At 37.5% G+C, this 27,633-nt stretch overlaps 1 protein-coding gene across 1 annotated transcript in view; it reads right to left on the bottom strand.

Annotated features, from left to right (window-relative positions):
• Positions 1–27,633, bottom strand: part of LOC107654246 (ras-associated and pleckstrin homology domains-containing protein 1-like) — a 61,565-nt gene that overhangs the window by 2,059 nt on the left and 31,873 nt on the right. The window contains exons 3-16 of the mRNA XM_016441256.1: positions 23,466–23,590; positions 21,936–22,038; positions 20,741–21,324; positions 15,912–15,986; positions 12,421–12,498; positions 10,237–10,396; positions 10,010–10,131; positions 8,739–8,804; positions 8,223–8,366; positions 7,565–7,675; positions 4,281–4,379; positions 3,915–4,035; positions 3,614–3,756; positions 75–1,481 (exon numbers count right to left, since the gene is read on the bottom strand). Coding sequence (XP_016296742.1) covers positions 75–1,481; positions 3,614–3,756; positions 3,915–4,035; positions 4,281–4,379; positions 7,565–7,675; positions 8,223–8,366; positions 8,739–8,804; positions 10,010–10,131; positions 10,237–10,396; positions 12,421–12,498; positions 15,912–15,986; positions 20,741–21,324; positions 21,936–22,038; positions 23,466–23,585 — 3,333 coding nt within the window. The 5' untranslated portion in view covers positions 23,586–23,590. The remainder of the gene's footprint in view (positions 1–74; positions 1,482–3,613; positions 3,757–3,914; positions 4,036–4,280; positions 4,380–7,564; positions 7,676–8,222; positions 8,367–8,738; positions 8,805–10,009; positions 10,132–10,236; positions 10,397–12,420; positions 12,499–15,911; positions 15,987–20,740; positions 21,325–21,935; positions 22,039–23,465; positions 23,591–27,633) is intronic.

The following is a 27,633-nucleotide window of genomic DNA, read 5'->3' as shown; positions in this document are numbered from 1 at the left end:
GGAGGAGGAGAATGGATCTGCTTGGCCTGGGGTATTATATCCTGGGGGACATTGGGAAATTTGTGGGCAAGGACCTTCTTGAGTCCATTGGTTATGAAAGGTGCCTGTATTGTCGAGGATGGTGGAAGAGGGGGAAGGCCATTAGCCTGAAGAGGGGGTGGAGGAGGTGGTAAAGGCTGTGACTGCATTGGCATTATGGGAGGAGGAGGTGGTAAAGGCTGTGACTGCATTGGCATTATGGGAGGAGGAGGTGGTAAAGGCTGTGACTGCATTGGCATTATGGGAGGAGGAGGTGGTAAAGGCTGTGACTGCATTGGCATTATGGGAGGAGGAGGTGGTAAAGGCTGTGACTGCATTGGCATTATGGGAGGTGGAGGAGGCAGTAAAGGCTGTGACTGCACGGGCATTATGGGTGGAGGAGGTGGTAAAGGCTGTGACTGCATTGGCATTATGGGAGGAGGAGGTGGTAAAGGCTGTGACTGCATTGGCATTATGGGAGGAGGAGGTGGTAAAGGCTGTGACTGCATTGGCATTATGGGAGGTGGAGGTGGTACAGGCTGTGACTGCATGGGCATTATGGTAGGTGGAGGTGGTAGAGGCTGTGACTGCAAGGGCATTATGGGAGGAGGAGGTGGTAAAGGCTGTGACTGCATTGGCATTATGGGAGGAGGAGGTGGTAAAGGCTGTGACTGCATTGGCCTTATGGGAGGAGGAGGTGGTAAAGGCTGTGACTGCATTGGGCGTATGGGAGGTGGAGGCGCTAGAGGCTGTGACTGCATGGGCATTATGGGAGGACGTGGTGGAGGTGAGGGGGGAGGAGGAGGAGGGGAGGACTGTAAAACTGTTGCTGGGGCTGGAGGACCAAGCTTCAGAACAGCCATGGCTGATCCAGGTGGAGGCATTGAGGCAGGTGGAGGTGGAGGAGGAGGGGGTGGTGGAGGTGAGGGGGAAGGAGGAGGGGAGGACTGAAGAACTGTTGCTGGGGCTGGAGGACCAAGTTTCAAAACAGCCATGGCTGATCCAGGTGGAGGCATTGTGGCAGGTGGAGGTGGAGGAGGAGGGGGTGGGATGGTAGCCCCTGGTGGAATATTGTTTGATTGTGATTTGGAGGCCAGTGGGACAGGTGGCACTTGCTGCTGGACTTGAGGCTGAGGCTTGTGGTGAATTGTGGCCTGAGTGGCATTCTGCAGCCGAGTGATAGTGCTGTATTTGGCGAACATTGTAGGTGTGGCATGGTGGGGGATATTGGAAATAGGAGGAGGAGGGGGTGGAGGAGGTGGTGGTGGGGCTGGAGTTGCCTGGGGTGGTACTTGTGCCTGTATCTGTGCCTGTGTCAGTGACTGGGTGACACTTCCATGTGACTGTGGAATTGAATATGGATGTGGCTGTTGCTGTGGGTGTGAATGCTGCTGTTGAGGCACATGATGAGAAGAATGGCTGCTATGGCTTGAATGGGTAGAACGCACTGATTCTGGCCTTGCCTAAACAAATATAAAAAACAACAATAAATAAGAATATGTTATTTCTTAATTTAATATCCTTTAGGCCTTTAGTGTGGTTCATCTTAAGGTCGTTTCACACTGAGCGCGATGTGAAAAAGTGAGGAGAATCGCTAACGAACATGCTTTCACACAGAGCACGAAATGATTGATCTTCTGCTAATTCACGCCTGCACTCTAGGTGGCGCCGACCAGCAATGCATTTTTCCTTAGATACGTATCTCATATATGGTCTGGCTGATCCAGGTGGAGGCATTGAGGCAGGTGGAGGTGGAGGAGGAGGGGGTGGGATGTTAGCCCCTGGTGGAATATTGTTCGATTGTGGCTTGGAGGCCGGTGGGACTGGTGGCACTTGCTGCTGGACTTGAGGCTGAGGCTTGTGGTGACTTGTGGCCTGAGAGGCATTCTGCAGCCGAGTGATAGTGCTGTATTTGGCGAACATGGTAGGTGTGGCATGGTGGGGGATATTGGAAATAGGAGTGAGAAGAATGGCTGCTATGGCTTGAATGGGGAGAAAGCATTGATTCTGGCCTTGCCTAAAAAAATATAAAAAACAACAATAAATAAGAATATGTTATTTCTTAATTTAATATCCTTTAGGCCTTTAGTGTGGTTCATCTTAAGGTCGTTTCACACTGAGCGCGATGTGAAAAAGTGAGGAGAATCGCTAACGAACATGCTTTCACACAGAGCACGAAATGATTGATCTTCTGCTAATTCACGCCTGCACTCTAGGTGGCGCCGACCAGCAATGCATTTTTCCTTAGATACGTATCTCATATATGGTCCGCTGCTCAATATACAGCATTAAATTAAGATAAATAAAGTTTGGTTCTACACCAGAAACAAACTACCTATAATGCTTATAAGAATACATCTTAAAATATAAATAGAGGTACAATTAGCATCAAGCTACATTTGAAAATGTATGTGATTATTTATGTTTTTTGTTTAAAACCCACTTTAAGCCATCGAGTGCTTGTAATAACTTCTGATTGAGCTCTAAAGTGGATTTTCATATTATAATAGCCAGGCATGCACTCTTTGTTATGTTTTGAACATGACACTTGCTTATCATTTGTCATACACATTATTTATTGTTATAAAAATAGCATGAGCTGCATAAAACACATACAGAAAATATATTGTCAATCTTATGTCTGTTTGCTTTCATATTTCATGTATAGAAAAATTTTTCTCTCATTTTTTTTCATACACTGAACAAAATTATAAACGCAATACTTTTGTTTTTGCCCCATTTTAGAGTGGCCTTTTATTGTGGCCAGCCTAAGGCACACCTGTGCAATAATCATGCTGTCTAATCAGCATCTTGATATGCCACACCTGTGAGGTGGATGGATTATCTCGGCAAAGGAGAAGTGCTCACTAACACAGATTTAGACAGATTTGTGAACAATATTTGAGAGAAATAGGCCTTTTGTGTACATAGAAAAAGTCTTAGATATTTGAGTTCAGCTCATGAAAAATGGGGGCAAAAACAAAAGTGTTGCGTTTATAATTTTGTTCAGTGTATGTAATGGCAGGAGATATTATCCCATGATTGACAGATCTTGAGTGAACACGCTCTGACTCATAACACTCTCGCACATGGAAGAAAACAGACAGTGCTCTTCAGATCACATTCAGTGGAGAATTAATAGAAATTATATTCTGTATAAAGAACATGTGAGGATAAATCTGTTCTTAGAAACCAATGATAACAAGAACTCAGCATCCTCTTCTCTCTCAGAATACTTCGGTGTTTGTTTACATTGGTTTTCGAAACAGTGCCACCACTCTCACCCTTTTGGGCAACAGCAGCTGCTCCGGGCACATGATCTTAGCTCAAATCTAATTGGACGGCCCGTTTCGTCACGGAGCGACGAGGGAAAAAAATCGACACACAGAAAAAAAAATCTTCGTTATTTTGCGCCGCGAATGATCGCACCTGGTGTGAATAGTTCCATAGGATTTATTGTTTAGTTTTAAAAGCGTCATCACGCCGAACATTCCCGCCAAATTTTCGAGTTCAGTGTGAAAAGGCCTTTACTCTGTGGTGTTTTATCAAGTGCCCATATAAAGAGATATATCTTTCCAGAGCAAGAAAGCCTCACCTTTGTGCTCTCTTCTATTTGCGTCCCTCTCTTCCAGGCCTCAGAGAAGATTGAACTGACTACACTCTGGGAACGGGCATGGGAGCACGAAGTACCATCTGACATACCACTGTCTGCTTGGCTAGAGTGGTTTGACTGTGATTCTTTAAGCACAAACAAATAAGCACAAACATCAGCTAACAATCCATACATATACAGTCACAAGTCAGAAAAATTATTATGCCATGAAAGGAAAATGCTCCATAACTACCAATGCCTATGATATTTGAAGGGTTCAAGTGATCAGGTTCAAGTTACTCACCAGGTATACTGACTGAGCTTGTTCCCGACCTGATGCTGGTACTGGAGAGAGAGGACCAGTCATAGGCAGCTTCTGTGCGCTTCATGGCTTCCTGGTAGTTCACATACAATTGCTTCCCATGCTGTGCATAAAACACATTAAATGAGGAAGTGATATAAACCCAACATATATACCATACATACACGGTTGAAGATTAAGCAATTTCCAACATGAGCTCTGGTTATAAATTCCTTTTTAAATACAGAAGAGCGTTTGTTATATAATTAATGTGGCATATTAGTTAGTTTCAGAAGAACATGTTTTGAGGTCACAGGGTTCATTAACTGAACAGAAAACATGACAGACTATAGGAAGCTATGGGATTACCTTAGCAATACGAATGCCATTAACCCACTGGTGTAGAGTTCTGACATCATCACAGCACAGGTATTTGATATACTGTGACTTCTTCTGTATCTGAGGGTGCTGTGGGCAAAATCAACAATATTACCAAGACATTGAAGACAACAATGGTTCAATAATTTTTTTGGGATTGCTAATACTAATGAACCACTAGAGGGCAGTAACAATGGTTTAGTCAATGTGCATAATGCAAAGCCATCTGTTACACAATCACACGTGAGTTGTCCATATAGTTAGCCACCTGTCACCCAACCTGTTTTTAAATTTAGCTGTCGTTTAAACACGCCCCCACATGTCTACGTCACGGTGTGGGAAGATTTGCATAACGCCGCCCAAATGTACAGTGAGAATAAAAATTACGCCTTCTTTCTTTGTCACGCAAAGCCGGCCTCCGCTCACTCTAGCCCGCCGCCGCTCACTCAGGCCCGCCGGCCTGCGCTCACTCTAGCCCTCACAACGCACTAGATAGCTGGCCAATCAGAGCACACCTCGCTTTTCAGACTGATGGCTTTGTAAAAATTGACGCGTTTCAGAAAGGCGGGGCATATAGGAAAAACAATAATGTACAGTATGTGAAAAATAATGAGTTTTTGAACCTTAAACTGCATAAACACATTTCATTACACCAAATACACAACATAATGTTGTTTTTACCAACATCATATGACCCCTTTAAAAAAAACACAGATGTAGCCTATTTATATTTGTGAAAATTTACAGGAATCAATACATTTCCAATGATATCCCAGAAATTCAACATTTTATCATTTTATTTGATTTTATTCTTGGATGCTATAATGTGTGAAATGTCTGAGTGGACAGATTCGCTTTATTAGCTACTAAGGTTCGAGAGATGATGTTGATATACACTATTATTCAAATGACTGGGGTCTGTAAGAATTTTTAAAAAAGTATTTGAAAGAAGTCTCGTAAGTTCACCAAGGCTGCATGTAATTGATCAACAATACAGTAAACTGTAATAATGTGAAATATTATTACAATTTAAAATAACTGTTTTGTATGTTATGTACCACAATCTGTCAAGCACATCTTACCAGCAAACATACACTCGTTCACATCTTTCTCTTCACTCTCTGAGGAAAAAGTCTCCAAACTCATCCTTTCTAATCATCCTACTAGTCCGCTTCTATTTTAGAGAACTACAGACCGGTTTCCCTTCTTCCTTTCATTGCCTAAACACTTGAACGAGCTGTGTTCAACCAAGTCTCTGCCTTTCTCACACAGAACAACCTCCTCGACAGCAACCAGTCTGGTTTCAGAAGTGGACATTCAACCAAGACTGCCTTGCTCCCAGTTGTTGAAGCCCTGTTGAAGCAAGAGCAGATTCCAAATCTTCAATACTTATCTCGCTGGATCTGTCTGCTGCTTTTGACATGGTTAACCTCCAGATCCTCCTGCCAACCCTATTGGCAAAGGGCATCTCAGGAACCGCACTCCAGTGGTTTGAGTCTTACCTCTCAGATAGGTCCTTCAAGGTATCTTGGAGAGGTGAGGTGTCCAAGTCGCAACATCTAACTACTGGGGTGCCTCAGGGCTCAGTTCTTGGACCATTTCTCTTCACTGTCTATATGGTCAACTCAACCTTACCAAGACAGAACTGCTTGTGGTTCCATCAAACACATAATTTCATCACAATTTCACCATCCAGTATAGGCACATCAACCATGACTTCTTCAAAAACAGCCAGAAATCTTGGAGTTATGCTTGATGATCAGTTGACTTTCTCCAGAATGGACTATTGCAATGCTCTCTTGGCAGGTCTTCCAGCCAGTTCTATCAAACATTTACAATTAATCTAGTATCAAACATTTACAATTAATCTAGAATGCAGCAGCAAGATACATTTTGAATTATCTCTTCCATCTTTATTTGACCCTCTAACTCTAGCACTCCCTATTCTAATTCTATTCTTAAAAAAACTAACACTAGCTTGATCTATTCTTTTTCTAATCTATCTGTTTTCTTTTTATTATATAATTTAAAAAACCTTGCTATGTGTACTGCGTTAAGCTATCTGAGACTTGTTATAGCACTTGCGTATCATTGCTCTTTTGTTGATTTTGATTGCTTCCTTTGTCCTCATTTGTAAGTCGCTTAGGATAAAAGCGTCTGCTAAATGACTAAATGTATGTGAATATATTTTAAAATGTAATTTATTCCTGTGAAGCAAAGGAATTATCCAAAAAGAATGCACGTCACACCTCTGTTTATCAATTTGCACTGGCTACCAATAGCTGCTCGCATAAAATTCAAAGCATTAATGTTTGCCTACAAAACCACCACTGGCTCTGCACCCCTTTAACTAAATTCATTACTTCAGACTTATTTGCTCTCTAGAAGCTTGCATTCTGCAAGTGAACGGCGCTTTATTGTGCCATCCCAAAGAGGCACAAAAATCACTTTCATTGACTTTTAAATTAAATGTTCCCTCCTGGTGGAATTACCTGGCCTACTCAATCCGAGCAGCTGAGTCCTTAGCCATCTTCAAGAATCGGCTAAAAACACATCTCTTCCATCTTTATTTGACCCTCTAACTCTAGCACTCCCTATTCTAATTCTATTCTTAAAAAAACTAACACTAGCTTGATCTATTCTTTTTCTAATCTATCTGTTTTCTTTTTATTATATAATTTAAAAAACCTTGCTATGTGTACTGCGTTAAGCTATCTGAGACTTGTTATAGCACTTGCGTATCATTGCTCTTTTGTTGATTTTGATTGCTTCCTTTGTCCTCATTTGTAAGTCGCTTAGGATAAAAGCGTCTGCTAAATGACTAAATGTATGTGAATATATTTTAAAATGTAATTTATTCCTGTGAAGCAAAGCTGAATTTTTCAGATGCCATTACTCCAGTCTTCACATAAGAAACATGTCTTATTGTTATCGATGGTGAAAGCTGTTTTTTTCCCCTTAACATTTCTACAGCAGTTGAATTTTTTCTGGATTCTTTGATGAATAGAAAGTTTAAAAGATTTAAAAGAGAATTTTTTTGAAATATAATTTGTCAAAAAAATAATTTGTAACATTACAGATGTCTTTACCGTCACAATTGATCAATTGAATGCATTCTTTTTTAATAAAAGTATTAACTGTTTTCCAAAAAAGTATAAAAAAGTATCCCAAATATTTGAAAGGTAGTATATAAACCATTTTTATAAAAGGTAACAGTCAACAGTGCACATCATTTACACTGGCTAAAGTACAAAAAGCCATAACATCACACACACCTTAAGGGCCAGGCAGTAGTCAGTGGGGGCCTTGTACTTGCTCCGGTAGTCCTGACCATAATAAACATTAACATGGTCCAACTGCAGGAAGCACACCAAATCCCTTGAAGCCTACAGTGATCAAATTAAACATATTAATATTGTATTCCTATTTATTACTGTCTGTCAAATTTGGATTGTTTTTTTCTTTATAGCTTACAGTGATTGAATTTGAGATGATAAAGTCAAACATTTAGAAAAATAATACTATATACTCATGGTACCAAGCAGAAGCAAATACCCAGGATCAACCACAAGAGGATATCAGTGAGTCTGTGCAAAAGCATATTACAGAGAGACAAGCCCATGTCCTTAAATGTCAGAGAATTGAATACTAACACAAAACAATTGTTCATATGTATGCTTGTGACTGACTTGAAATTGTATAAGAACATGAATATTGTATAAGAAAATAAGGCATGGGGTTCTCTCTGGGAATTAAAGCCCCATGATTTATTGTAAGTAGATGACAAACAGCATATGGTTTGTGTAGAGTATCCTCAGTGAATCCATAAACAGGAAATTCCACTCAAGTTTATTAAGTTCTGTGCCCATTTAATGGGAACATAACACCAAATCACATGATAAAACAAAAATAAACATAAACAATATCACTGACCTTGGCTTTGCCCTTCGGCACAAAATAGATGCCAGATGCCCTCAGCAGAAAGTAGCGCTTCTTCCAAGACTTTTTGCCATCCTCCTTCAACCACAACACTCCCTCAATTTCAGGAACAGACACTGAGCTTCCACAAAAACATTCCTTCAAAACATACAGATACAAAATACATCATTATATGGTCAAGCATTCTGAAATTTTATCTTGACAGATATAGACATCTGTAAACTCTGTCGGACGTCACAATCAACACTTTAAAATTAACATTGATGAAGGCTTTGGGTCACATTAACTAATTGTGTGTATGTATTTGGAACGAAATGTCCTTGTATGTTAAACAAGGAAAGCAAAAAAAAAATCAGTTTATGCACAGCAGGCAATAAGAGGTTAGGCTAGTTAGTCTAGGCCTTTATAAAAGGTGTTTGAGATTTTCTGAGTGGGATAGTTGGTTTAATTAAAAATGTACCATTGCAATATGATATCAATCTATAATTTGTATTATAACGTGTAATTTACCTCCAGCAATGCCTCCTTGTTTCTGTCTGCCATCTCAGAGGTCTCCTTCCTCCCAAGTAAATAGTTCTTAAAAACATACACAACATGCAACAAGTGAATCAGGGTGACAACATAAAACATAAAAAGAATCATAGCTCATTACCATTACTTGAAACCTATATTTAGATCAGAGTGTACATATGCAACTAGTGTCTAAAAGTTTAGGTTCTGTAAAATTTCAAAATATTTTTGAAAGAATGCTCACTAAGGTTGCATTTATTTGATCAAATATACAGTAAAAACAGTAATTGTGTGAAATATTACTGCAATACATTATTGAAAATGAAAAGCTGAATTTTCAGCAGCCACAACTTTAGTCTTCAGTGTCACATGATCCTTCAGAAATCATTCTAATATGCTATTTTTCTGCTTAAGCAAAAATGTCTTATTATTAAATTTGAAAAGTGTTGTGATGCATGCATATTTTGGGGAAAAAAACACCACCTTTTATTTTTAAGGACTTTTTGAAGAATAGAAAGTTCAAAAGAACAACATTTGAAACATTTTATTATTGTTATTTTTTTGTAAAATTATAGACATCTTTACTGTCACTTTAGATCAAATGCTGTAACTTTTTTAAACTTCCTGAATAAATAGGGTGACCATACGGGTCATTTTTACAGGACGCACCCTTGCCAGGATTTCTATATTGCCTAAAATATCCAGGTTTTGGCTGTTTGCACTGTGCAGATCGATCGATGTAGGACATTATTTCACGAGAGCTATAGAGAGCAGAACAGACGGCTCCTTATGCTTTCAAATCGCTCTCGCGGTACTTTGGTGTCATACAACGATCGGTGCGCAGCTTCAAGTCGAACGAATGAACGAACAAACACATGCGCATATTTGCATCGCTTTGACCGTTCTCACCTTCTCACGCGTGACACGCCACGATTGGTCGATTATGTACAACACCTGCATGTTATTGGTCAAACTACTTTGGATGTTTTAGGCAATATAAAAATCCTGGCCAGGACGTGTCCCGTATAAATGGCACATATGGCCACCCTATGAATAAAAGTATTTTTTACCAAAAAAAAAAAAAAAACATACTGATCCCAAACTTTTGAACAGTAGTGTACATTGGGGTTTTAAAAGTGTCAAAATGTTTCTAATTTGGCTACTTCTAATTAAGTAGTGACTTAATAATGTTTGTATCTATGTTTAAAACAGATTTTGAATCTGTTTAATCAGAATTTTTTTCTGTATATGTCACAAAAAAAGAGCTTCACCTGTGGATTTTTGAAAAGTGCATACTTTTCAATCCGTTCAATGAACATAAGTTTGTTTTGACTGTCTCTGGTCCAGTTGAGCAAGTTCTCCACCAGGTTCTCATGGTCTTCAAAAATTCTCTCTGAGGAAATGATTGAAAGAGTGAGCGAGAATGATAAGGTACAAAATCATAATCTTATTGTCCCTCAGGTTCACAGGGTATCTAAGCATGTGCATGTGTCCTCACCCATCTGTAGCTCAGGGATGGTCTCAACCAGGGCCCAGTCCGGACTGTAACCGCAGTGAGATTTATCCAGCAGACTGTCCAGCACCTGCCTGACCGTCTGCCTCTCATCCACCATCATGGTCTTTGAGCTCTCATCTGACATATGAACACGTATCACCAGCTGATGGAGAAGATTAATAGGAAAGGAAAGTTTGGTTCATTCCAGTACATTTAATATTGAATACAGCTATATTTACACATACATTTTCATGGAAAGTCACATTCTGTAGATAAATATACAGTACATTATACCTTGAAATGGATAAATCCTTGAAATGGATAAATCGAATGGGATAGAGAAAGAAAAGTAGCTAACAAGTGGCCTGTAAACATAGTCACCAATACTGTTTGAAAATCATCCCAGGATGCATCTCATGATGGTTGGTTTGGTCAAGCTGGTTGCCAAAATACCCAGAGTTTATTCCCAAGCTATCTGTAATCTAACCAAAGGTTGGCTACTTTGAATAAACTACAATAATCGAGTACAGTTACACATGGCAACCTGCCAAATGCAGTAAAAATCAACTGTAGCAGTAGATGCCAGGTTATGATTTATATAGCATGTTCTATCACTTTTTATTTAAATTCAACTCTGTTCTATCTCTAGGAGGAGCCTTTAACATTAGCAAAGCAGCACAACAGTGAAGAGACGTTTTCAGTCTGTTCTCACTGCCTAGGCATATGATAAATTCTACATTTCCAAGACTTTTGTGCACCACTATACAGTCACCAAAAGCACCCTTTATCATCTTTACTGTAAAATTGCCAGAAAATCAGCTGTTTGCAATGAGAAACACAAGCCGTCAACATATTGACGGGAAGAGCACGGGAATGTTATCATCATGAAATTACTTAGGCAATTCATAAATTGATCAGCTGTTTTGCAATGTGCTAATCATCAATATGTTTACCATCAAACATTTATTTTGAAATGAGCTAAATTTGGAATTTACAACAAAATAAATGTTGCTTTTTAAGAGCAATCACTGAGAATTTTCTAACAAACAGTTCAGTTTATGGCACTACTCTTTCGTTTCTTCAGAATTGAAATAAATATGCTGAAATCTAAGCTTGTTTGTTTCTTATATTTTTGTCATGGCTAATAGAACTTCTGGTAACACTTTAGTATAGGGACCAATTCTCACTATCAGCTGCTTATTAGCATGCCTATTATTAACATTTTGGCTGTTTATTGTGACTTTCTCATCACCACCTGCATTTGGTGGTTATCAGTGTATTACAAAGGTGCAAAACAGATTTCAGTACTTCAATAGGTTGGTATATTAACATTATATCAGTTAATGAAAATACGGTATTTAACTGTAAATTTAAGTTAAAACCGTAAAACCTAAAACGTTGCTACCGTATTTTTTACGGTAAAATTCTGGCAACTACTGCTGCCGGTTTTTTACCGTAAATTTTACGGAATTTTTTTTACAGTGTACCCAATACCTAAAACTTAACAACTACCTTACTAACTATTAATAAGCAGAAAATTAGGACTTTATTGAGGCAAAGTTGTAATTAATGGTTTGTAAATAGCGAGAATTGGAACTTAAAATAAAGTGTGACTGAAGTTCTGGCCAGTAACTTTGGGTCCACTGTATATTATTAAATTCAGTTTTTTTATTATTATTTAAAGTGCACTTGACGCAGTATCATTCCGTATCAGTCTCGCTGCACCATTGCTGCTCAATGCTGTCAGTTTTCTCGAAACACACAATGAATGGAAACAGTCATCTGTCTCAGCTACAGAGGCCCAATCACTGTACTGTGTCTAATTCATGCACTTGGTATTAGTATGTGCCTGGTGGCATCTATTGACAGTGACAGTGCTTTTCAGATGAATAGCGTAATAGTATAGATCGTCTCTCAAGAATTAACACAAACCTTAGACCAGTTTAAACAGCAATAACACAATGACATTTTTTTAACAAGTAATTTGAAGCAAAAGCCTCACCGACATTTTGTTTGTGCATCTTCCCTTCTAAGCAGACAGAGACTCACAGACACATGAGTGACCCACTTTCTACTGTGCATTCATTCTGAATTCTCCAGCTAGAGCGTGTGAAGGGCTACATCATGCAGTGAAAGAAGAGGTTTACTGACCCTTCAGATCAGAGATTCACAGGGGCTTTTACTCACCTTTTTAACCTGGGCTTCTTTAATTTTCTCTAGCGCCACACGGATTTTCTCAGCCTTCGCTTTGGCAGCCTGTTCCTCCTGTGAATGACACAATGACATGTTGACAAAGACACACACTCACATAGTATTCCACCAACAGTCTGCTAGTAGTGCCATCCATTACTGAGGTACGAAATCAGACAGGTGGATTTCTGTTTTACACTTACCTGCCCTCTCCAACATGCGGTCATCACATCCATTCTGACCTTTTAAAGCAATCCCTAAACCCTTGCAAAGTCTGATCAACCAGCAACACAAAAGGCAGTTACACGATCACTCCTGAACCATCGCTCATGTTAACGGTTCCTTAGAGAAATGACTGTTCATTCATTCAATACAAATTTTAAGAGATACACAGATTTGTACCAGCTCAATTGTTTCAGAAATCCATTAAATGAATGTTCTCATCACAAACGCCAGCTATGTCAAGGCCTGACAGGTACTTCCAGCTGAAGTTTCAGAGCTGCTGCAGAAATAACCTCCAATGAAAATCATTCAAATAATCCGAAAAATAAGTCTAAACTCAATTTGAAGGAGCGTAAAGTTGAAATGTGCATTGGCCGCGACACACAGATGAAAATGCTTCCCCTCAAGTATCTTTACACCCAGAGTACCTTACACGCAACTCTACTCCTCAACATTGGGAGGGATTGAGACCTCCCCCTCTCTTCACTGTCTCTCTCCCTCTCTGTGAAACAGCTGCATGTCTCTGGTAGCGTGCCCAATCACAGGGTTTAATCCCCCTCACCAGCAGACCAAGCCGCCATCAACTATAAAAGACCCTCTCGTACCTATTCTCCAATTGGAAAGTACATATACTTCTCAGCAGCCAATCAATGTGGTTCGTTTCTTTGACCTTCTTTCCACTAGCCAATAAAGCTGAGGCCAAAAGTAGATGATATTGTTCTCTGATCTTTTTTCCATGGTTGTGGGAAAACACCTCCCTCTTTGGGGGTACCGGGGAGATGAATGATATCTAACCATGGTATTTATTGTTTACACCCCCCAGGGTTTGTAAGGACAATGATTTTAAGTGACAGTGTTAACCCCTTAAGCCAACTATTATTATTATTATTATTATTATGTCATATTGTTCTAATGAGATGGCTAGATTATTGGTAGATTAAGAAATACAAAGTCAGAGACAGACAAATAAAGATCTTAATATACAAAGAATATGCAATGAAAAGCATAGAATAAAGAGGAAGGAAGGAAAAAAGTGTGGTATGTGTGATATGAAAGGACAGTTTCTCTCTCTTGACTCACCATGGCAGATGCATATTTATGATGCAGAGAGAAAGAGAATGGGAGAGTTCTGCAAACAGCCGAGGCAGAGCTTCGATAAAAAGCATTAAATTCCCTTTGAAGTCTTTTCCCCTTTCTCTGGTTTTCTCTCGGTCTGTGTTTGAGCAGAGAGTCTGTGTCTCAGCAGCCTGCAGTGAGCCCATCAATACATTGTTTGAGAGGTCTGATGAAATCATGAGGAAATCAGAGTGGGATTTCAAGAACATTCCGCCTCAGTTTGTGTAAATGGATAATGACTTTGTCTAATATCAGGACAAATAAATAAAACTTAGCTGACTCTGCTTTATTTAACAACAAAAAAAGACAGATTCCTAAACAATGAAACATGGGACTGAAAATCAAACTTAAACAGTAATAAAGAAAAATCTTTAGGATTCTGAAAAATTCATACAAAGAAACATTATGGCGTAAAATTTGCACTATTTCTAGGTCACTAGAAATTCTAGAAAAATTCTCAAATCATGTTGGAATATAACATAGGACACATTTTGCACAAACTTCAAGTACCAGTTCAAGTGGATGCTCTCATTAAAGTGAATGGGGATGCATTAAAAACATCTGAATTGAATTCAAAATAGCTATTTCTGTAAAAACGTCACATACATGTAAAACTTTAATTCAAAAGCTTACTATACTATAACAACAACCGGAGATAATGTTGTAATGCAGCACAATGAACTTGAGAAAATAATAAACCGTATCAATTTGGCTGTAGCAGCTTCAAGGTTTAACAAAAGCTCACACAACCTTGAAAAATCAAAGTGACGTCAGATTTAGAAGCTTATTATTTAACTCCACAAGACAAAAGCACCCTTACCCACAATGCCCTGCACCTGCAAAAAGCGCCTTTGCTGGCACGACAACATGGGAATTACAATCACATGCATAATAATAGCTGTTCTCAGGAATAAATTAAAATCAAGAAATTATTAAATATAGAGCCTTTTGTTTTAAGCTAATTAACGCTTATTGGAAAACAAACTCATGGCTATCTATGCTGCATGGCTAACAGCATTATTATAGGGATAATTCACTCAAAAATTAAAATTCCATCATTGTTTACTTCTCTTGTCGTTCCAAACCTGTATGATTTTCTTCTTTGTCTGTGAGAAAATTTTATGAGAATGTTTTTTTTTAACTATACAATGGAAATCATATACAAAACTGTGTGACTATCAACTTTTACCTAAAATATCTTCTTTGTGCTCTGCAGAAAAAAAGTCTTACAAATTTGGAAGAAAAAAGGTGATTAATTAATAAAAATTTTATTTTTGGTTAAACTATCCCTAAAATAATACTGTTTATCACATTGAAAGTCAAACTGCTTGTGACCAAATACATTTATTAGTTTTAGACCAAAGAGAGTCACTAGACCTGAGTACACACACACACACACACACACACACACACACACACACACACACACACACACACACACACACACACACACAACAAAAGAATAAGTCAAGTGGTTTCAGTTTTATATAGTTCTTACAATGAAATGGTCCTAAAATGAAATAAGTGATGAACAACCATTTCTTCAGGGAACCAGAAATAACTTTGATAATGCAGCTCACAAAACCCAGCACCTCTTTACAAACCTGTTTTATATACTACAAATCACTGTTGTATTTAGGATACACACAAAAAAAAAAGGACGAAAATGATGTTCTTTACATTTGTAATGAAAAACACATAAATTCCTAAACATACTACTTCATCTCTAAGTCAATATACTACAGATAAATAAAAAAAAAACACCTGTCTAACCTACAATCGGAGAATGCTAACTGACCATTATGAACTGGAAAACCTGACTTGATGATTTAAAAATTAATAAAAAATCCTTCAAGTTCATAATAAAATAAAAGACATAATACATAACCCTTGCTTTCTCTTCAGAGAGAGGTACTGTAGGTTGAAAATGGTTATAGACACATTAGGTTGGATGATCTGATTAAATCTGTATACACATGAAGATGGCAGCAAAGAGAAAATAGGAGATATAGCACTTTAAAAATGTAAGAAGGCAGTGTGGGTGGAGCAAAGTGTCAAGTCTGGCAAGAAGACTGAGGTTAAAAGGCTTTCTGCAGAATAAACCAAAAACATGCAGAGAAAAGAAAAGAAGCCAGCGAAAGAGGCGTCACCTTGGTCAGCAGGTGAGAGGGTTTTCCTGCAATGTTTTTCAGAATCAGAGAGGTCTCCCTGTCCAGATACGAGTGCTTTAGGGTGCAGGGAAAAGACAAAGAGAGATTAATCAGTGTAATGATTACAGTGATCCCAAAAATGATATAAATACATACTTGATTGTGGTAAAGCATAGAAAGTGTGGAATCAAAATCAGAAAGAGGTGGCATTATGTGAATGGAAAACAAATATATAAAAGAAGAACTGTTTCGTATACAAAATATTGCGATCACAGATCTCTTTCTGAGAATAAACCTCTCCTGATATACTAGTTTTCTATTGTGTCACTCAAATTATGACGTTATGAAACCTGGAATTATCACAGCTATAATAAGAACCAGTATTTTGAGAATGAACATACTGTGTACAGATATCCCCTGTCGCGCACAAACACACTTACATTACTTTGATCCTCCTCCCCCTCCTGTGAGGTGAAGTCAAGATGCCGTCTGGTAGCTTTACCATTGGCCCTTCGCAGTGAGACATGCTGGGAAAAGGGGTGTGGGAGGCAGTGACATCACATACAGAAAAGGTGCAAACATAAACACATTAATCATGCAGCAGACAATGCAAAACAAGGCATGCACAAGCAAGGGTCAATATATGCCACCACTCTTGTTGTAAAACATGTTCTGTTTTAACAGAATCTACTTTCCTTCTAATCGACAGTATGCCACAGATACTATCGATTAGCACAGAAAGTAATTTTGACTTGTCCCTCAGTTTACAGTATTATAAGTACAATGGGAGTCTATGGGGCATGTTGCATTTTTCCGGAAGTGATAGTTCATCCGTAAATGAAAATTCTGTCATTATTTTCTCACCCTTATGTCTTTCTAAAACCACATTATTTAAATTCATCTTCAAAACACAAATTATATTTTTAATATTCTCTAATCCTTTTCGTTTCATCCACTGAAAGTCCATGCAACCAAAATTTAGAATCTTTAAAATGTTTATAAAGACATTGTAAAGTAATCCATATGAATAGAGTGGTTTCAGGTCTTCTGAAGAGCCACGATTGCTTTATATGATGAACAGATTTAATTTAGTCTTTAATAGACATATAAATATTGATCAGTGCACATACACAGAGCACATCAAACATGGTAAACAGAAGCTCAATCGTACTTGCTTGATATATGAGAACAAACCTCACTAAATGATGAGAGAACATTAAAAATATCTTCATTCATGTTCTGAAGATGAACAAAAGTCTTATGGGTTTGGAAGAACATGGGGGCGAGTAAATGATGACAGTTTTCATTTTTGGATGAACTATCCCTTTAAAGGGCTTGTACTAGCTGTACAGCTCTCAGAGCGGTCATTTTAGTAGTGGGCCTATAGTTCTAGGTGGATGAACTTCTAGTTAGGCATTAACAGTGCAAATCCTATGGGTGTGAGTTTGCATCATGTAAACAATCCTTTGCAGGTAGATACGTCATGTCCCTTCTATCCTTGCACAAAAAGTTACTGGCTTTATATGAAGTTTGACTTTGCACAGAAAGTCTGTAAGCAATTTCATCATATTAGTTGTGTAAAATGTGCAAGACTAATGCAAGTGTTTGGCTATAATTTAGAAACAGTCTGTATTTAACATTTACTCTTGCCTTGCCAGACAGAATTCAATTTTCAGATATTTACTGTAAAAATGGTTTTTATTTGTTTTTACAAATTATTTTCAGATAGTGCCATAGAGTTTTCCTTTTATTGAACATGAAAAGGGTTTTCAAGCTTTACAGACCAATGGATCCATGCTCCAATATAAATAAAAAAGATCAGTATCATTTTAAAAAATACTTTCATTAAAACATCATATAAATGTTCCAACGATCTCTATGTGTTTTATACTGTATATCATCCCTGCAGTACCTTCATGGAGCCCCTGGGTCCACAGAGCAGTGGCTGAAAACCCTTGTTTCATATTAATATAGATGACATTATAGAAGCTATGTCATCTGTTGCTCCTATATAACTTTTTTTAGTGTAAGCATACAGTTAAAAGATGTTACCAAAACCAACACACCATGCATTCAAATAAGTTAGAGTTGCATAGCCATATAGCAAAGCAGGTGTTATTGTCACAATGTACTGTTTACACTGACCATAGACAGTACACTGTCTGTGTCTCTACATGTCACATAATAATGTCATGCAAGATTACGACAGCAAGATTTGTGCACACACTCTCCACCTCACACATGAAATCCTATCACGTTGTTCCATCTGTGAAACAGCGCTAGTTTACATCTGAAACCACAGTATGTATTTTTAGCAGAGAGAAGTGCTCGGGTCTGTACATCCTGGTGCGGATGAGCAACACCGTGGTTAGAAGAGTGGCGTAGTAGCATTTCTGTTTTATTGCACTTATTGCACTTCTGTTTTATTGTCTTCACAGGTTCTGACAACAGTACTGAAGAACTATAAAAGCTGAGTGTGTGTGCTTGAGAGAAACTGGTTGTAAATAAATGTGTGTGTGAGAAGTATGTGGGTAGCCAAGAGATGACTCAGCTTTAATGATTCAATGCTGAATTCAGTGAAACCTCGATCATCACATTTCCCAAAACCACAATACAGAATTTGCCCTTAACAAAAGAACAAACAACTGCTATGAATAGAACTGTGTTTGTGTCTGGGTCAGAGGGAATGTTAACTGTCCAAGTAAAGAGACCCTCTTTGTTCTAAATTGTTTAGTGAATAACAGGATAAACTTTTTAAAATGTCAGTGACTCTTTTGTTTTTTGGTAGTAATTAGACTGACTGTAAGACATTTATCCAAAATAGAATTATGACTAAGACTAATTAGGAAGTTACAGAGATGGGAAAAGAATGTTAAATTTAGAAACGTCTTCTCTTTAACACCCACATATACACACAAACACCCATATCAAGTAACTCAATTAAACACAATTAATTCAATTAAAGTCGACATGAAATCAAAAATGGACCCTATTTACTGCAATGCTCTCTTCATGGACTTATTTTGAACGAGTCATCTGACAAATCGCATATTACAAGGGAAAAAAATGTTACTCTTTGTAAACTTTAATCAAAATGTATTAACTTGTTTTTCGATGCATATTTTAAAATAATAATCAGCAGTTAAGTTACTACATGTACTGTTTTGTATATGCATATTTTTTAATAATAATAAAGCAGTTAAGTTACTACATGTACGGTTTTGTATATGCATATTTTTTAATATTAATAAGCAGTTAAGTTACTGGGGTTATTGGGGTGACCAACACCAATTAAACCACTTTTTATTAGGGGTGTAATGGTGCACATATTCCTACCCAAAGATTTTCGGCCTTTCGGTTCGGTACGCATGTGTAGCGAACAAATACAGCATTGTTTTAACCACCGCATGAGTGGAACTTCATTGGAAACTTTCAGTTTAGACTTTGTTTCTGATCAAAATGAACTGTATATTAATCTTTCAAATGATGTCCATTTTTTTCAATTTAAACAATAAACGGCCGTTTTGGTGCTCTTTGATGTGATCACTGTATAAACGCCTCAGTTTAAACGGCAGTGCGGAGCGTGAGTGCGCGTTATCATCCCTTCCTCTTTACTACTAGTTTTATTGTGAAATAAACATGAATGAACATCTCATGCCTCACGTAATCGCTTAATCAGTGTTTCAACCGCAGAAAGACGTCAATAAAACAGCTTGTAAACAAAAGCATTTCATTTACCTCAGGCAAGTCATCAGTGTCCACATCTCGTTCACTAGAGGAATGAAGTCTAGAGAAGAGCATTTTGCAAAATATTAGAAAATATACTAATTATAGTTTACCTTGCCTGTTAGTGATGTCTTAATTATTTAATTTATGTTTAAATAAATCTGTTATGAAACAAGTTGACAGCTACTGTGTAAATGCATATTTCAACAACAAATAGAAATGTTATAATTTAGAAATTAATTTAAAAACTGCATTATGTGCAATTTATATGTTTGCATTCAATTTTTTAAGTTGAGTGTTGACTATTTTTTTTTTTAAATAAATAGTAATTAAATTTAAATTTAGGCTCTGTTGTTAATTGTAACCTTATAGTAATGTAAAAGGGCTCACTATAGTTTAGAGCATAAGCTGAGGCAGATTTTTATCCCTAGGAACATTTTAATTATAATTTAATTTATTTAAAGAAAGAGCAATTTGTTCAGTAAACCACTGTTTAAAAAAAAAAAGCAATTTTATGTTTAGTTTTTTTCCTCCTGCTGTACCAAAAAGACCATACCGAACCGTGATGTCAAAACAGAGGTACATACCGAACCGTCATATTTGTGTACCATTACACCCCTACTTTTTATAGAAAACTACAGAGTACAGTCTTCTCATGTAAGTGAACCCCATTCAGATGACTCTTCAACAATATTTATTTCTTAATGGGTAAAATTCAATTAGAATAAATACAAATTAAATTAGAAAGTAAAGCTGGCCTGATTGAGACCATTATCCCTGTGCTGACTGACAATGCTGCTCTATCCTTTTCTTTTGTGGATATTTCTTCTCTGGTGTTGTGCTTCAGATTTGAGCCCCTCACATCTGCTTTCAGTTTTCTCTCTGCTATGTCCCACTCAGCTGAAAATTCTCTCAGAGTTTCTCACAGTGAAAAGAGAAGCATGGTCTCTCATGCCTTATAAACCTCTAGGCCTCTATGGACCAGTCATGTCATGGTTACCGTCCAGTTCTTCTTAAAGTCTGAAATCTAAGCGCCAGATATGACATAATTCAAAAGGGAAAAAATATTTAATATCAAGCTTGTGTGTGTGTGTATTTGTTACCTCTGTGCTAGTCTGGCTTTGGCTCTGATTCTGTGACTGCGCCTCATTCTCCTGCCCTCGAATGTCCAGTGAATCCATGCTGGATGCCGAGGCAGAGTTGACGCTTGACCTGGACGAATGACCGATGGAGCGCACTTCCTGGTCACTGACCGTCCCAACCGATCCTGTGCGGCGATGATGTGCGTTAGAAGGCGGGTGAGAGAGAGTTGCAGATGAATATGAGGAGGAAGATGATGAGGATGATTCAGAAGTCTGCCTCGCCGCCTCGTCCATGCTCAGGGATGCCTTTTCTAGCTGAGCAGTGATGTCATCCAGGGAGAAGTTGGAGGCCAGGGGCCGTGACTGACTGCTGCCACCGCGTACGGTGGAGGCCGGAGAAGCTCTGGTGCTGCTGCTGGTGCTTCCTCCGCTGCTGCCCCCTCCGGTGTGTTTGGTGCTGGCCGAGCGGCCTGTGGCTCTTTGTCTAGATTTGCCATCTGAGGGCTTGCTCATGGGTTTGCCGATAGTGCTGAGCTCTTGTTCTATTGAACACAGGTCGGCCATGAGGGCATCCAGGTCCACTGTCTCGCCTTGGTTAATGGCTTCTACATAGAGAGAGGACAATTTTAATTCATTTAATTCAAGTATGCTACCGTTCAAAAGTTTGTGTTAATTAACACTTTAATTCAGCAAAGATGCATTAAATTGATTAAAAGTGATCGTATTTGTTGTTAAAATTATTTCAAATAAATGCTGTTCTTCTAAACTTTTTTTCCGCAATGCGAATTAGAATGATTTCTGAAGGATCATGTGAGACTGAAGACTGGAGAAATGGCTGCTGAAAATTCAGCTTTGCATCTCAGGAATAACTAAAATGTTAAAATATATCACAATAGAAAACAGTTATTTTAAATTTGAATAATATTTCACGTTATTACTGTTTGTGTGGTGTTTTTGGTCAAATAAATGCAGCCTTGGTAAAAGAGCAAAAGAGACTTCTTTCAAAAACATAAAAAGACCTGAAACTTTTCAACTGCAGTGTTTGTGCATGCTAAACTATAATCACAAGCATTCTGCTCTTATGCTGGTGGTTTAATGATAATCCATGCCACAACACCACCATATCAGATGCATGTTGAAGGCGTTTTGAGTGGGATTTTGATTGATAATGAATGCTGAGTAATCAGAGGTGGTGTGTGTCTGGGTGTAGTCTAACCGTTGATGTTGTACATAGAGAAACGGTAGGAGAAATTGGCAAGGTTTGTTTCCTGTCTGAGAGGAGCTTTCTGCACTTTCTCAGGACGCCCATCATCCAAACTCTACATTACAGAGAGACAGGGGAAGGTGATCAGGTAAGACGAGACAGACAAATCATAAACATAATCATCAATACAACACATCAATACAATAAAAAAAATGAAGTATCTAAATTAGGTCTGTCAATTAATTAAAAAATAGTAATAGAATACTAAATTCTGGCCTAAAATAATTTTCATGTTGTGGCCTCTAACTGATAAACAGCTGATATTAAAATGTTATACTATTTTGACTACATCAATTAAATAACACATTTAAAAAGAATAATCATGATTTTAAATGCTACAAGGGAATTTAGGCATCACATTATAATGTACAGTATGAAAAAATATATATATTAATGACATTAGATCAGTGGTTCTCAAACTTTTTGATTCTTAAACCCCCCAAAAAACTTTTTGCCTCATTACTTCTCCAGTTGTTCATTATTATGATTTAAAAAAATATTTTTTACATACAATTTCTACTCAGTAAAATATTTTAAGCTGGGCATAAGTAGAACAATGCATATTAATAAAATACATTAAAATAAGATTTTATTAAAGTTTACCCAAAAATGAAAATGTTGTTCCATGTCGTTTCTTTCTTATGTTGAACATAAAATATATTTTGAAGAATGCTGGTAATCAAGTTGATGGTCCCCATTGACTTCTATAGTATTTCAGATCCGATGAGTCAAAGATTTAACAGCTTTGTAATTGATAGCACCTAAAAATGAAAATTCTGTCATCATTTACTAACCCTCATGTTATTCCAAACCTTCATGACTTACTTTCTTCTGTTGAACACAAAAGAAGTTATTTTGAGGAAGGTGGGTAATCAAAACAGTTTCTGGTCCTCATTGGCAGCCATAGTACTTTTTTCCCTACTATGGAAGTCAATGGGGACCAACAACTGTTTGGTTCTTCAAAATATCTTTTTATGTTCAACATAAAGAAACTTATACAGGTTTGGAACAAGGTGAGTAAATTATGACAAAAAGTTTAATTTTTGGGTAAACTATTCCTTTAATTTACATGACATTTGTAGGTCTAGAAATATTTTTAAATCCCTTTTAAAAGTCAATTTTAAAATTAGGATCTTATATATTCAGGTTTCTGAGGACAGTTGCCAGTAAAAATAAAATAAAATAAATACATAAAAATGATTATAAATAAAATGACCCTGGTCGCTGGTTGAGAACCACTGCTTTAGGTAATCTGATGTGAAAATAGGGAAAATGAGCATGTACAGTTAAATATACATACTGACCTATACTGATACTAAAAATTTAAAATATCACCTGATATGGTAAAATTTTATGCATCCCTAAAACAGAATCAATTACATTATTCAATATCAATATTTGCTGAGAAAAGTCCCCAAAAGTTTAGATAATACATCATATTCAAAATGTAATTCATCACAACAAAGAGTGTAAGAGTGTCACCTGTGTGAGTTTGTCCAGTTCTCCCAACCAGGCACCAAACATCTTGTCCAGATCCTGGTCCTCCTTATCGCTGTCTTCTTCAGCAGCATGGTCCAACTCATCATCTGATACCTGCTCCATATCTGCTGTAACACGCACACAAACACACCCACACCACCTCAGTACATGATACAGTCAACAACAGACAGCCGGATGTCTAAACACACAGAGAACATCACAGATATTACAGCCTGCTGACAAAGAACCAACATTTCAAGAATGACTTGTTGGCTTTGATACGTGTTTGCCAACACAATTAGTTGCTGATTGATTTGAAGGACGATGAACATCACAGGTTGTCATGATGATTGATTTCCACTTTTGTAACCCAGTAAATGATATTAATTTCTCTCTCCTTATACACCATCACATGGAAACCCTTGAATCTTTCTTTTAAATGAGGGTTGTGATATGACACCTTCCGATCTGCATTTGACACTGCAATCCCAAAGGACAACGTCTGTCAGTCTGGCATATTTGAGAAAAACAAAAACCTTTTTTTCTTCATTATCTTTATGCATTCTCTGTCAGACACCTCCAGTGTTCATCTCTGTGTAAAGTAAGTCATTATTTCAAGGTTGCCTTCTGAGAGGGTGTGATGTGGTTGTTATGGTAACCTCAGCTCTGTCTCAAAGACTGGCATAGTTGCTATAGCAACCTTCTCTAGATCTCCCACTATCAGTTTTCACCCCCATCATTACCATGGTAAACCCTGCTGTACCTTCCACTGTGTTTCTTGATTCAAAATATTGTTCATTACTGACTAATGTATCAACATTAATCAAAGCATTCCTAGTTTACTTATAAGTACACTTGTTACTCAAAATGCACTGCATCAAGCACACAAACAAACAAAACACAACTTTGAGATCAATATTAATGTTTCAATGCAATGTAATCATATTTTAGATGAGAAATTGGAAACGCTGTAATCACGCAAATGTTGGGTGTGTTAGTAATGACCTCATTAGAATGGAGATTTGAGGGTGTAAGGCGGTGGTCGCCCTCTAGTGGACAGTAATGTAGCTGCGCTCAGTCACAATTCGAGCAAAACACTCGAGTCAACACGCGTGTTAGCATGTATTAGGCTTTTCATGCTGAGTCAGGGTTGGGTGAATGAAAAAACCATGACCTTTGGTGAACAACAACCAGATGAGTCACACACTATGCATAGAGACATATTAATGACAGCCAGATTCACTTTCACTATCAGTTGGAAAAAAACTATGGTGGTCCAGTAGTGCACAGCACAACACAACAAAACAGAAACAAGCTGCAACACAACAAAATTAGCACAATACAACAGAAAGAAGCTGGAAACAAGCCAAAACACAACAAAATTAGCACAATACAACAGAAACAAGCCGAAACATAACAAAATTAGCACAGCACAATGGAAATATAAGCCAAAACACAACGGAAACAAGCTGCAACACAACAAAATTAGCACAGCACAACGGAAACCAGCCACAACAAGTAAAATTAGCGCAACACAATGAAATTAGTCCTATGCGCTGTGTTGTGGCGATTTCGTTGTGTTGTGCACTACTGGGCCACTGTAAAAACCAGTTGGGGCCCCTTGACTACACTTCACTATTACATGTACTATATATTATTATAGGCATAATATATTTATTATTACACAAAATGTGAAACTGAAACCTAAACTGATCATATCCTCAACTCTCTTATTAATTTTCCATTTTTTCTGCTACTTGGGCCCAGAAAAGCAGAGAAATTCTGAAATTCATTGAAATTCTGAGCTCACCTTAACCCTAAAGACCTGCTTCACTCGTTGATCCAACAAGGGTGTGTTTGTACTAATGTATGTAGCAGACTGGAAAGCAGACACAATGTTTTCTAACATTTACATTGAAAATATTTTGATCAGAATCACATATTCCTGGAAAACATGTACTAAAGTACAGCAATCAGGGGATTAGTATGACTTTTTAAATGTTTTTGAAAGAAGTCTCTTCTGCTCACTAAGGCTCATTTATTTGATCAAAACTATAGTAAAAACTGTAATATTGTGAAATAGTATTACAATAAAATTATAAAATGTACTTTATTACTGTGATGCAAAGCAAAGCTGCCATCACTCCACTCTTCAGTGTCACATGATTCTTCAGAAATCATTCTAATATGCCAATTTAAGATACATAAGCTTAAGATATTGCTTAAGATATATTCCTTATTATCAATGTCGAAAACAGTGTTGCTACATATTTCTGTGGAAACTGAGATTTCTTTCTAGATTCTTTGATGAATAGAAAGTTCAAAAGAACATTATGAATGTATTTACTGTCACTTTTGATCAATTTAATGCATCCTTGATGAAAGAAGTATTAATTTCTATTAAAAAATAATTTGAACTGTAATGCATTTCTAACAGCTAATTAAATAGTATGGGTAGTTACGGCGCTTAGACCTTGAGAAAAAAAGACCACGAGATTGGTTCTCCAGATGTACTTAAAATTTGCTTAACTGCATAAATATTGTACCAACCCCATGTACTATCACTGTGAGAGTCTCTTCAGAATCTGTGTTTGGGTTAGGAGAGTCCTGGTGCCTTTGTTTTCTTACAATACAGTCCTGCTGACATCCACTCTAATAGATCGCAGGTTGGCAGGAGACACCAAACTGAACGTTTTAACCATTACTATTATAAGATGGTTTCAGACCCCTCTGGGTGAGCTGCATCTTCCAGTGTTTGCATATGCAAGTCCAGTGACAAGATACAATCAGAAGCGGTTCAGTTCAACAAGGTGCTTAATTCAGTAGATCGAGTCTTGCAAATATATCATTCTAACCCTGTGCTCGGTCTCACCGCTTTCAGATCAGCAGGATGCTAATGACGCCTTCAGTCACTCTACTGCAAACGGCCATGGTTCTGCATAATCAGTCAAGCACAAAGAGGATAAATAAAAAGAGAGAGAGGGAATGAGAGGGGAGAGTATGGGACAAAAGGAGATTTTGCAAAATTATGGAACAGCAGAAAATGAAAAATAAAATAGGTGGAGATAGAGAACGAGAGCAGAGGGAAATTAGAGAGGTGTGTTATCTTGGCACCCTGTTGCTTAACAGCTGCTGGTTTAGACTAAGCTCTGCTAAACTCTCTCTCTCTCACACACACACACACACACACACACACACACACACACACACACACAAAATGGTGAAGTAAAAAATGTAGACAATAAATTCATCCTTCATATTTCATCTGCCACTACACATAATCTAAAAATCTGTGCTTCATTCTATGAAATGAATGCCTTTTTTATTTTGTGATATTTTCAAAGAGACTTCTATTAAATATAAGTATATCTGTATGTGCTAATTAACTGAACTGTGCCATTTAAAGCTTTATAATATATGAACAAACAAGTGTCTGTTGGGATGTTGTGAATGTGAGGGTGGAACACTGCAAAGCAAAATGGCTACTGCTCTACGTATCATCAAGGTTACGGCCTGCTGTCAGCAGTGAACAAAAAAAGCAGTAACCAAGCCTCACGGACACAGAAAAGGATTCTGTTTTACATGAAAATAAATGTTTTTATGCAACCAAGTTAGGATTTTATTTACACAAGGATGCATTAAATTGATCAAAAGTGACAGTACAGTGACATAATATCTATTTCAAATAAATTAAACTTGTTCTTTTAAACTTACTGGCTTTGCATCACAGGTATAAATTACATTTTAACATACATTCGCAAAGAAAAAAAATATTTGAAATGGTAATAATATTTTAATAATATTTATCAATAATAATATATTAATAAATGCAGCCTTGATGAAACTCGTTGGATGGTAGTGCATTTAATACACACACAAACCATCAAATAAAATAATACATGTTCTAAAGGAATATGGTCATAATTCATAATTATGAAAATATATTTCAAGCATTCAAATTAGTGGATTGTTGTGCTTATAGCATTTCATAAAGTCATGAAATAATATTTGTTCATAGGGTGACTCGTGTAAGAATGAGTGAAATAATAGAAAGAGAAAAAGAGAGGAACAGAGGGAAAGACAGGAAATGTCCAGGATGTACAGAATTCTTCATTTCCCCCGCGAGCTGTTCTGTCAAGGTTCTCCCACCCCCCTCCAGCAGCTGTTTTCT

This window comes from Sinocyclocheilus anshuiensis, unplaced genomic scaffold (assembly GCF_001515605.1).
Source record: "Sinocyclocheilus anshuiensis isolate Anshui unplaced genomic scaffold, SAMN03320099.WGS_v1.1 scaffold551, whole genome shotgun sequence".
In the NCBI taxonomy this organism is placed as follows: Eukaryota; Metazoa; Chordata; class Actinopteri; order Cypriniformes; family Cyprinidae; genus Sinocyclocheilus; species Sinocyclocheilus anshuiensis.
Note: the sequence above shows the minus strand (reverse complement) of the source record. Positions and strands in the feature narration are given on the sequence as shown.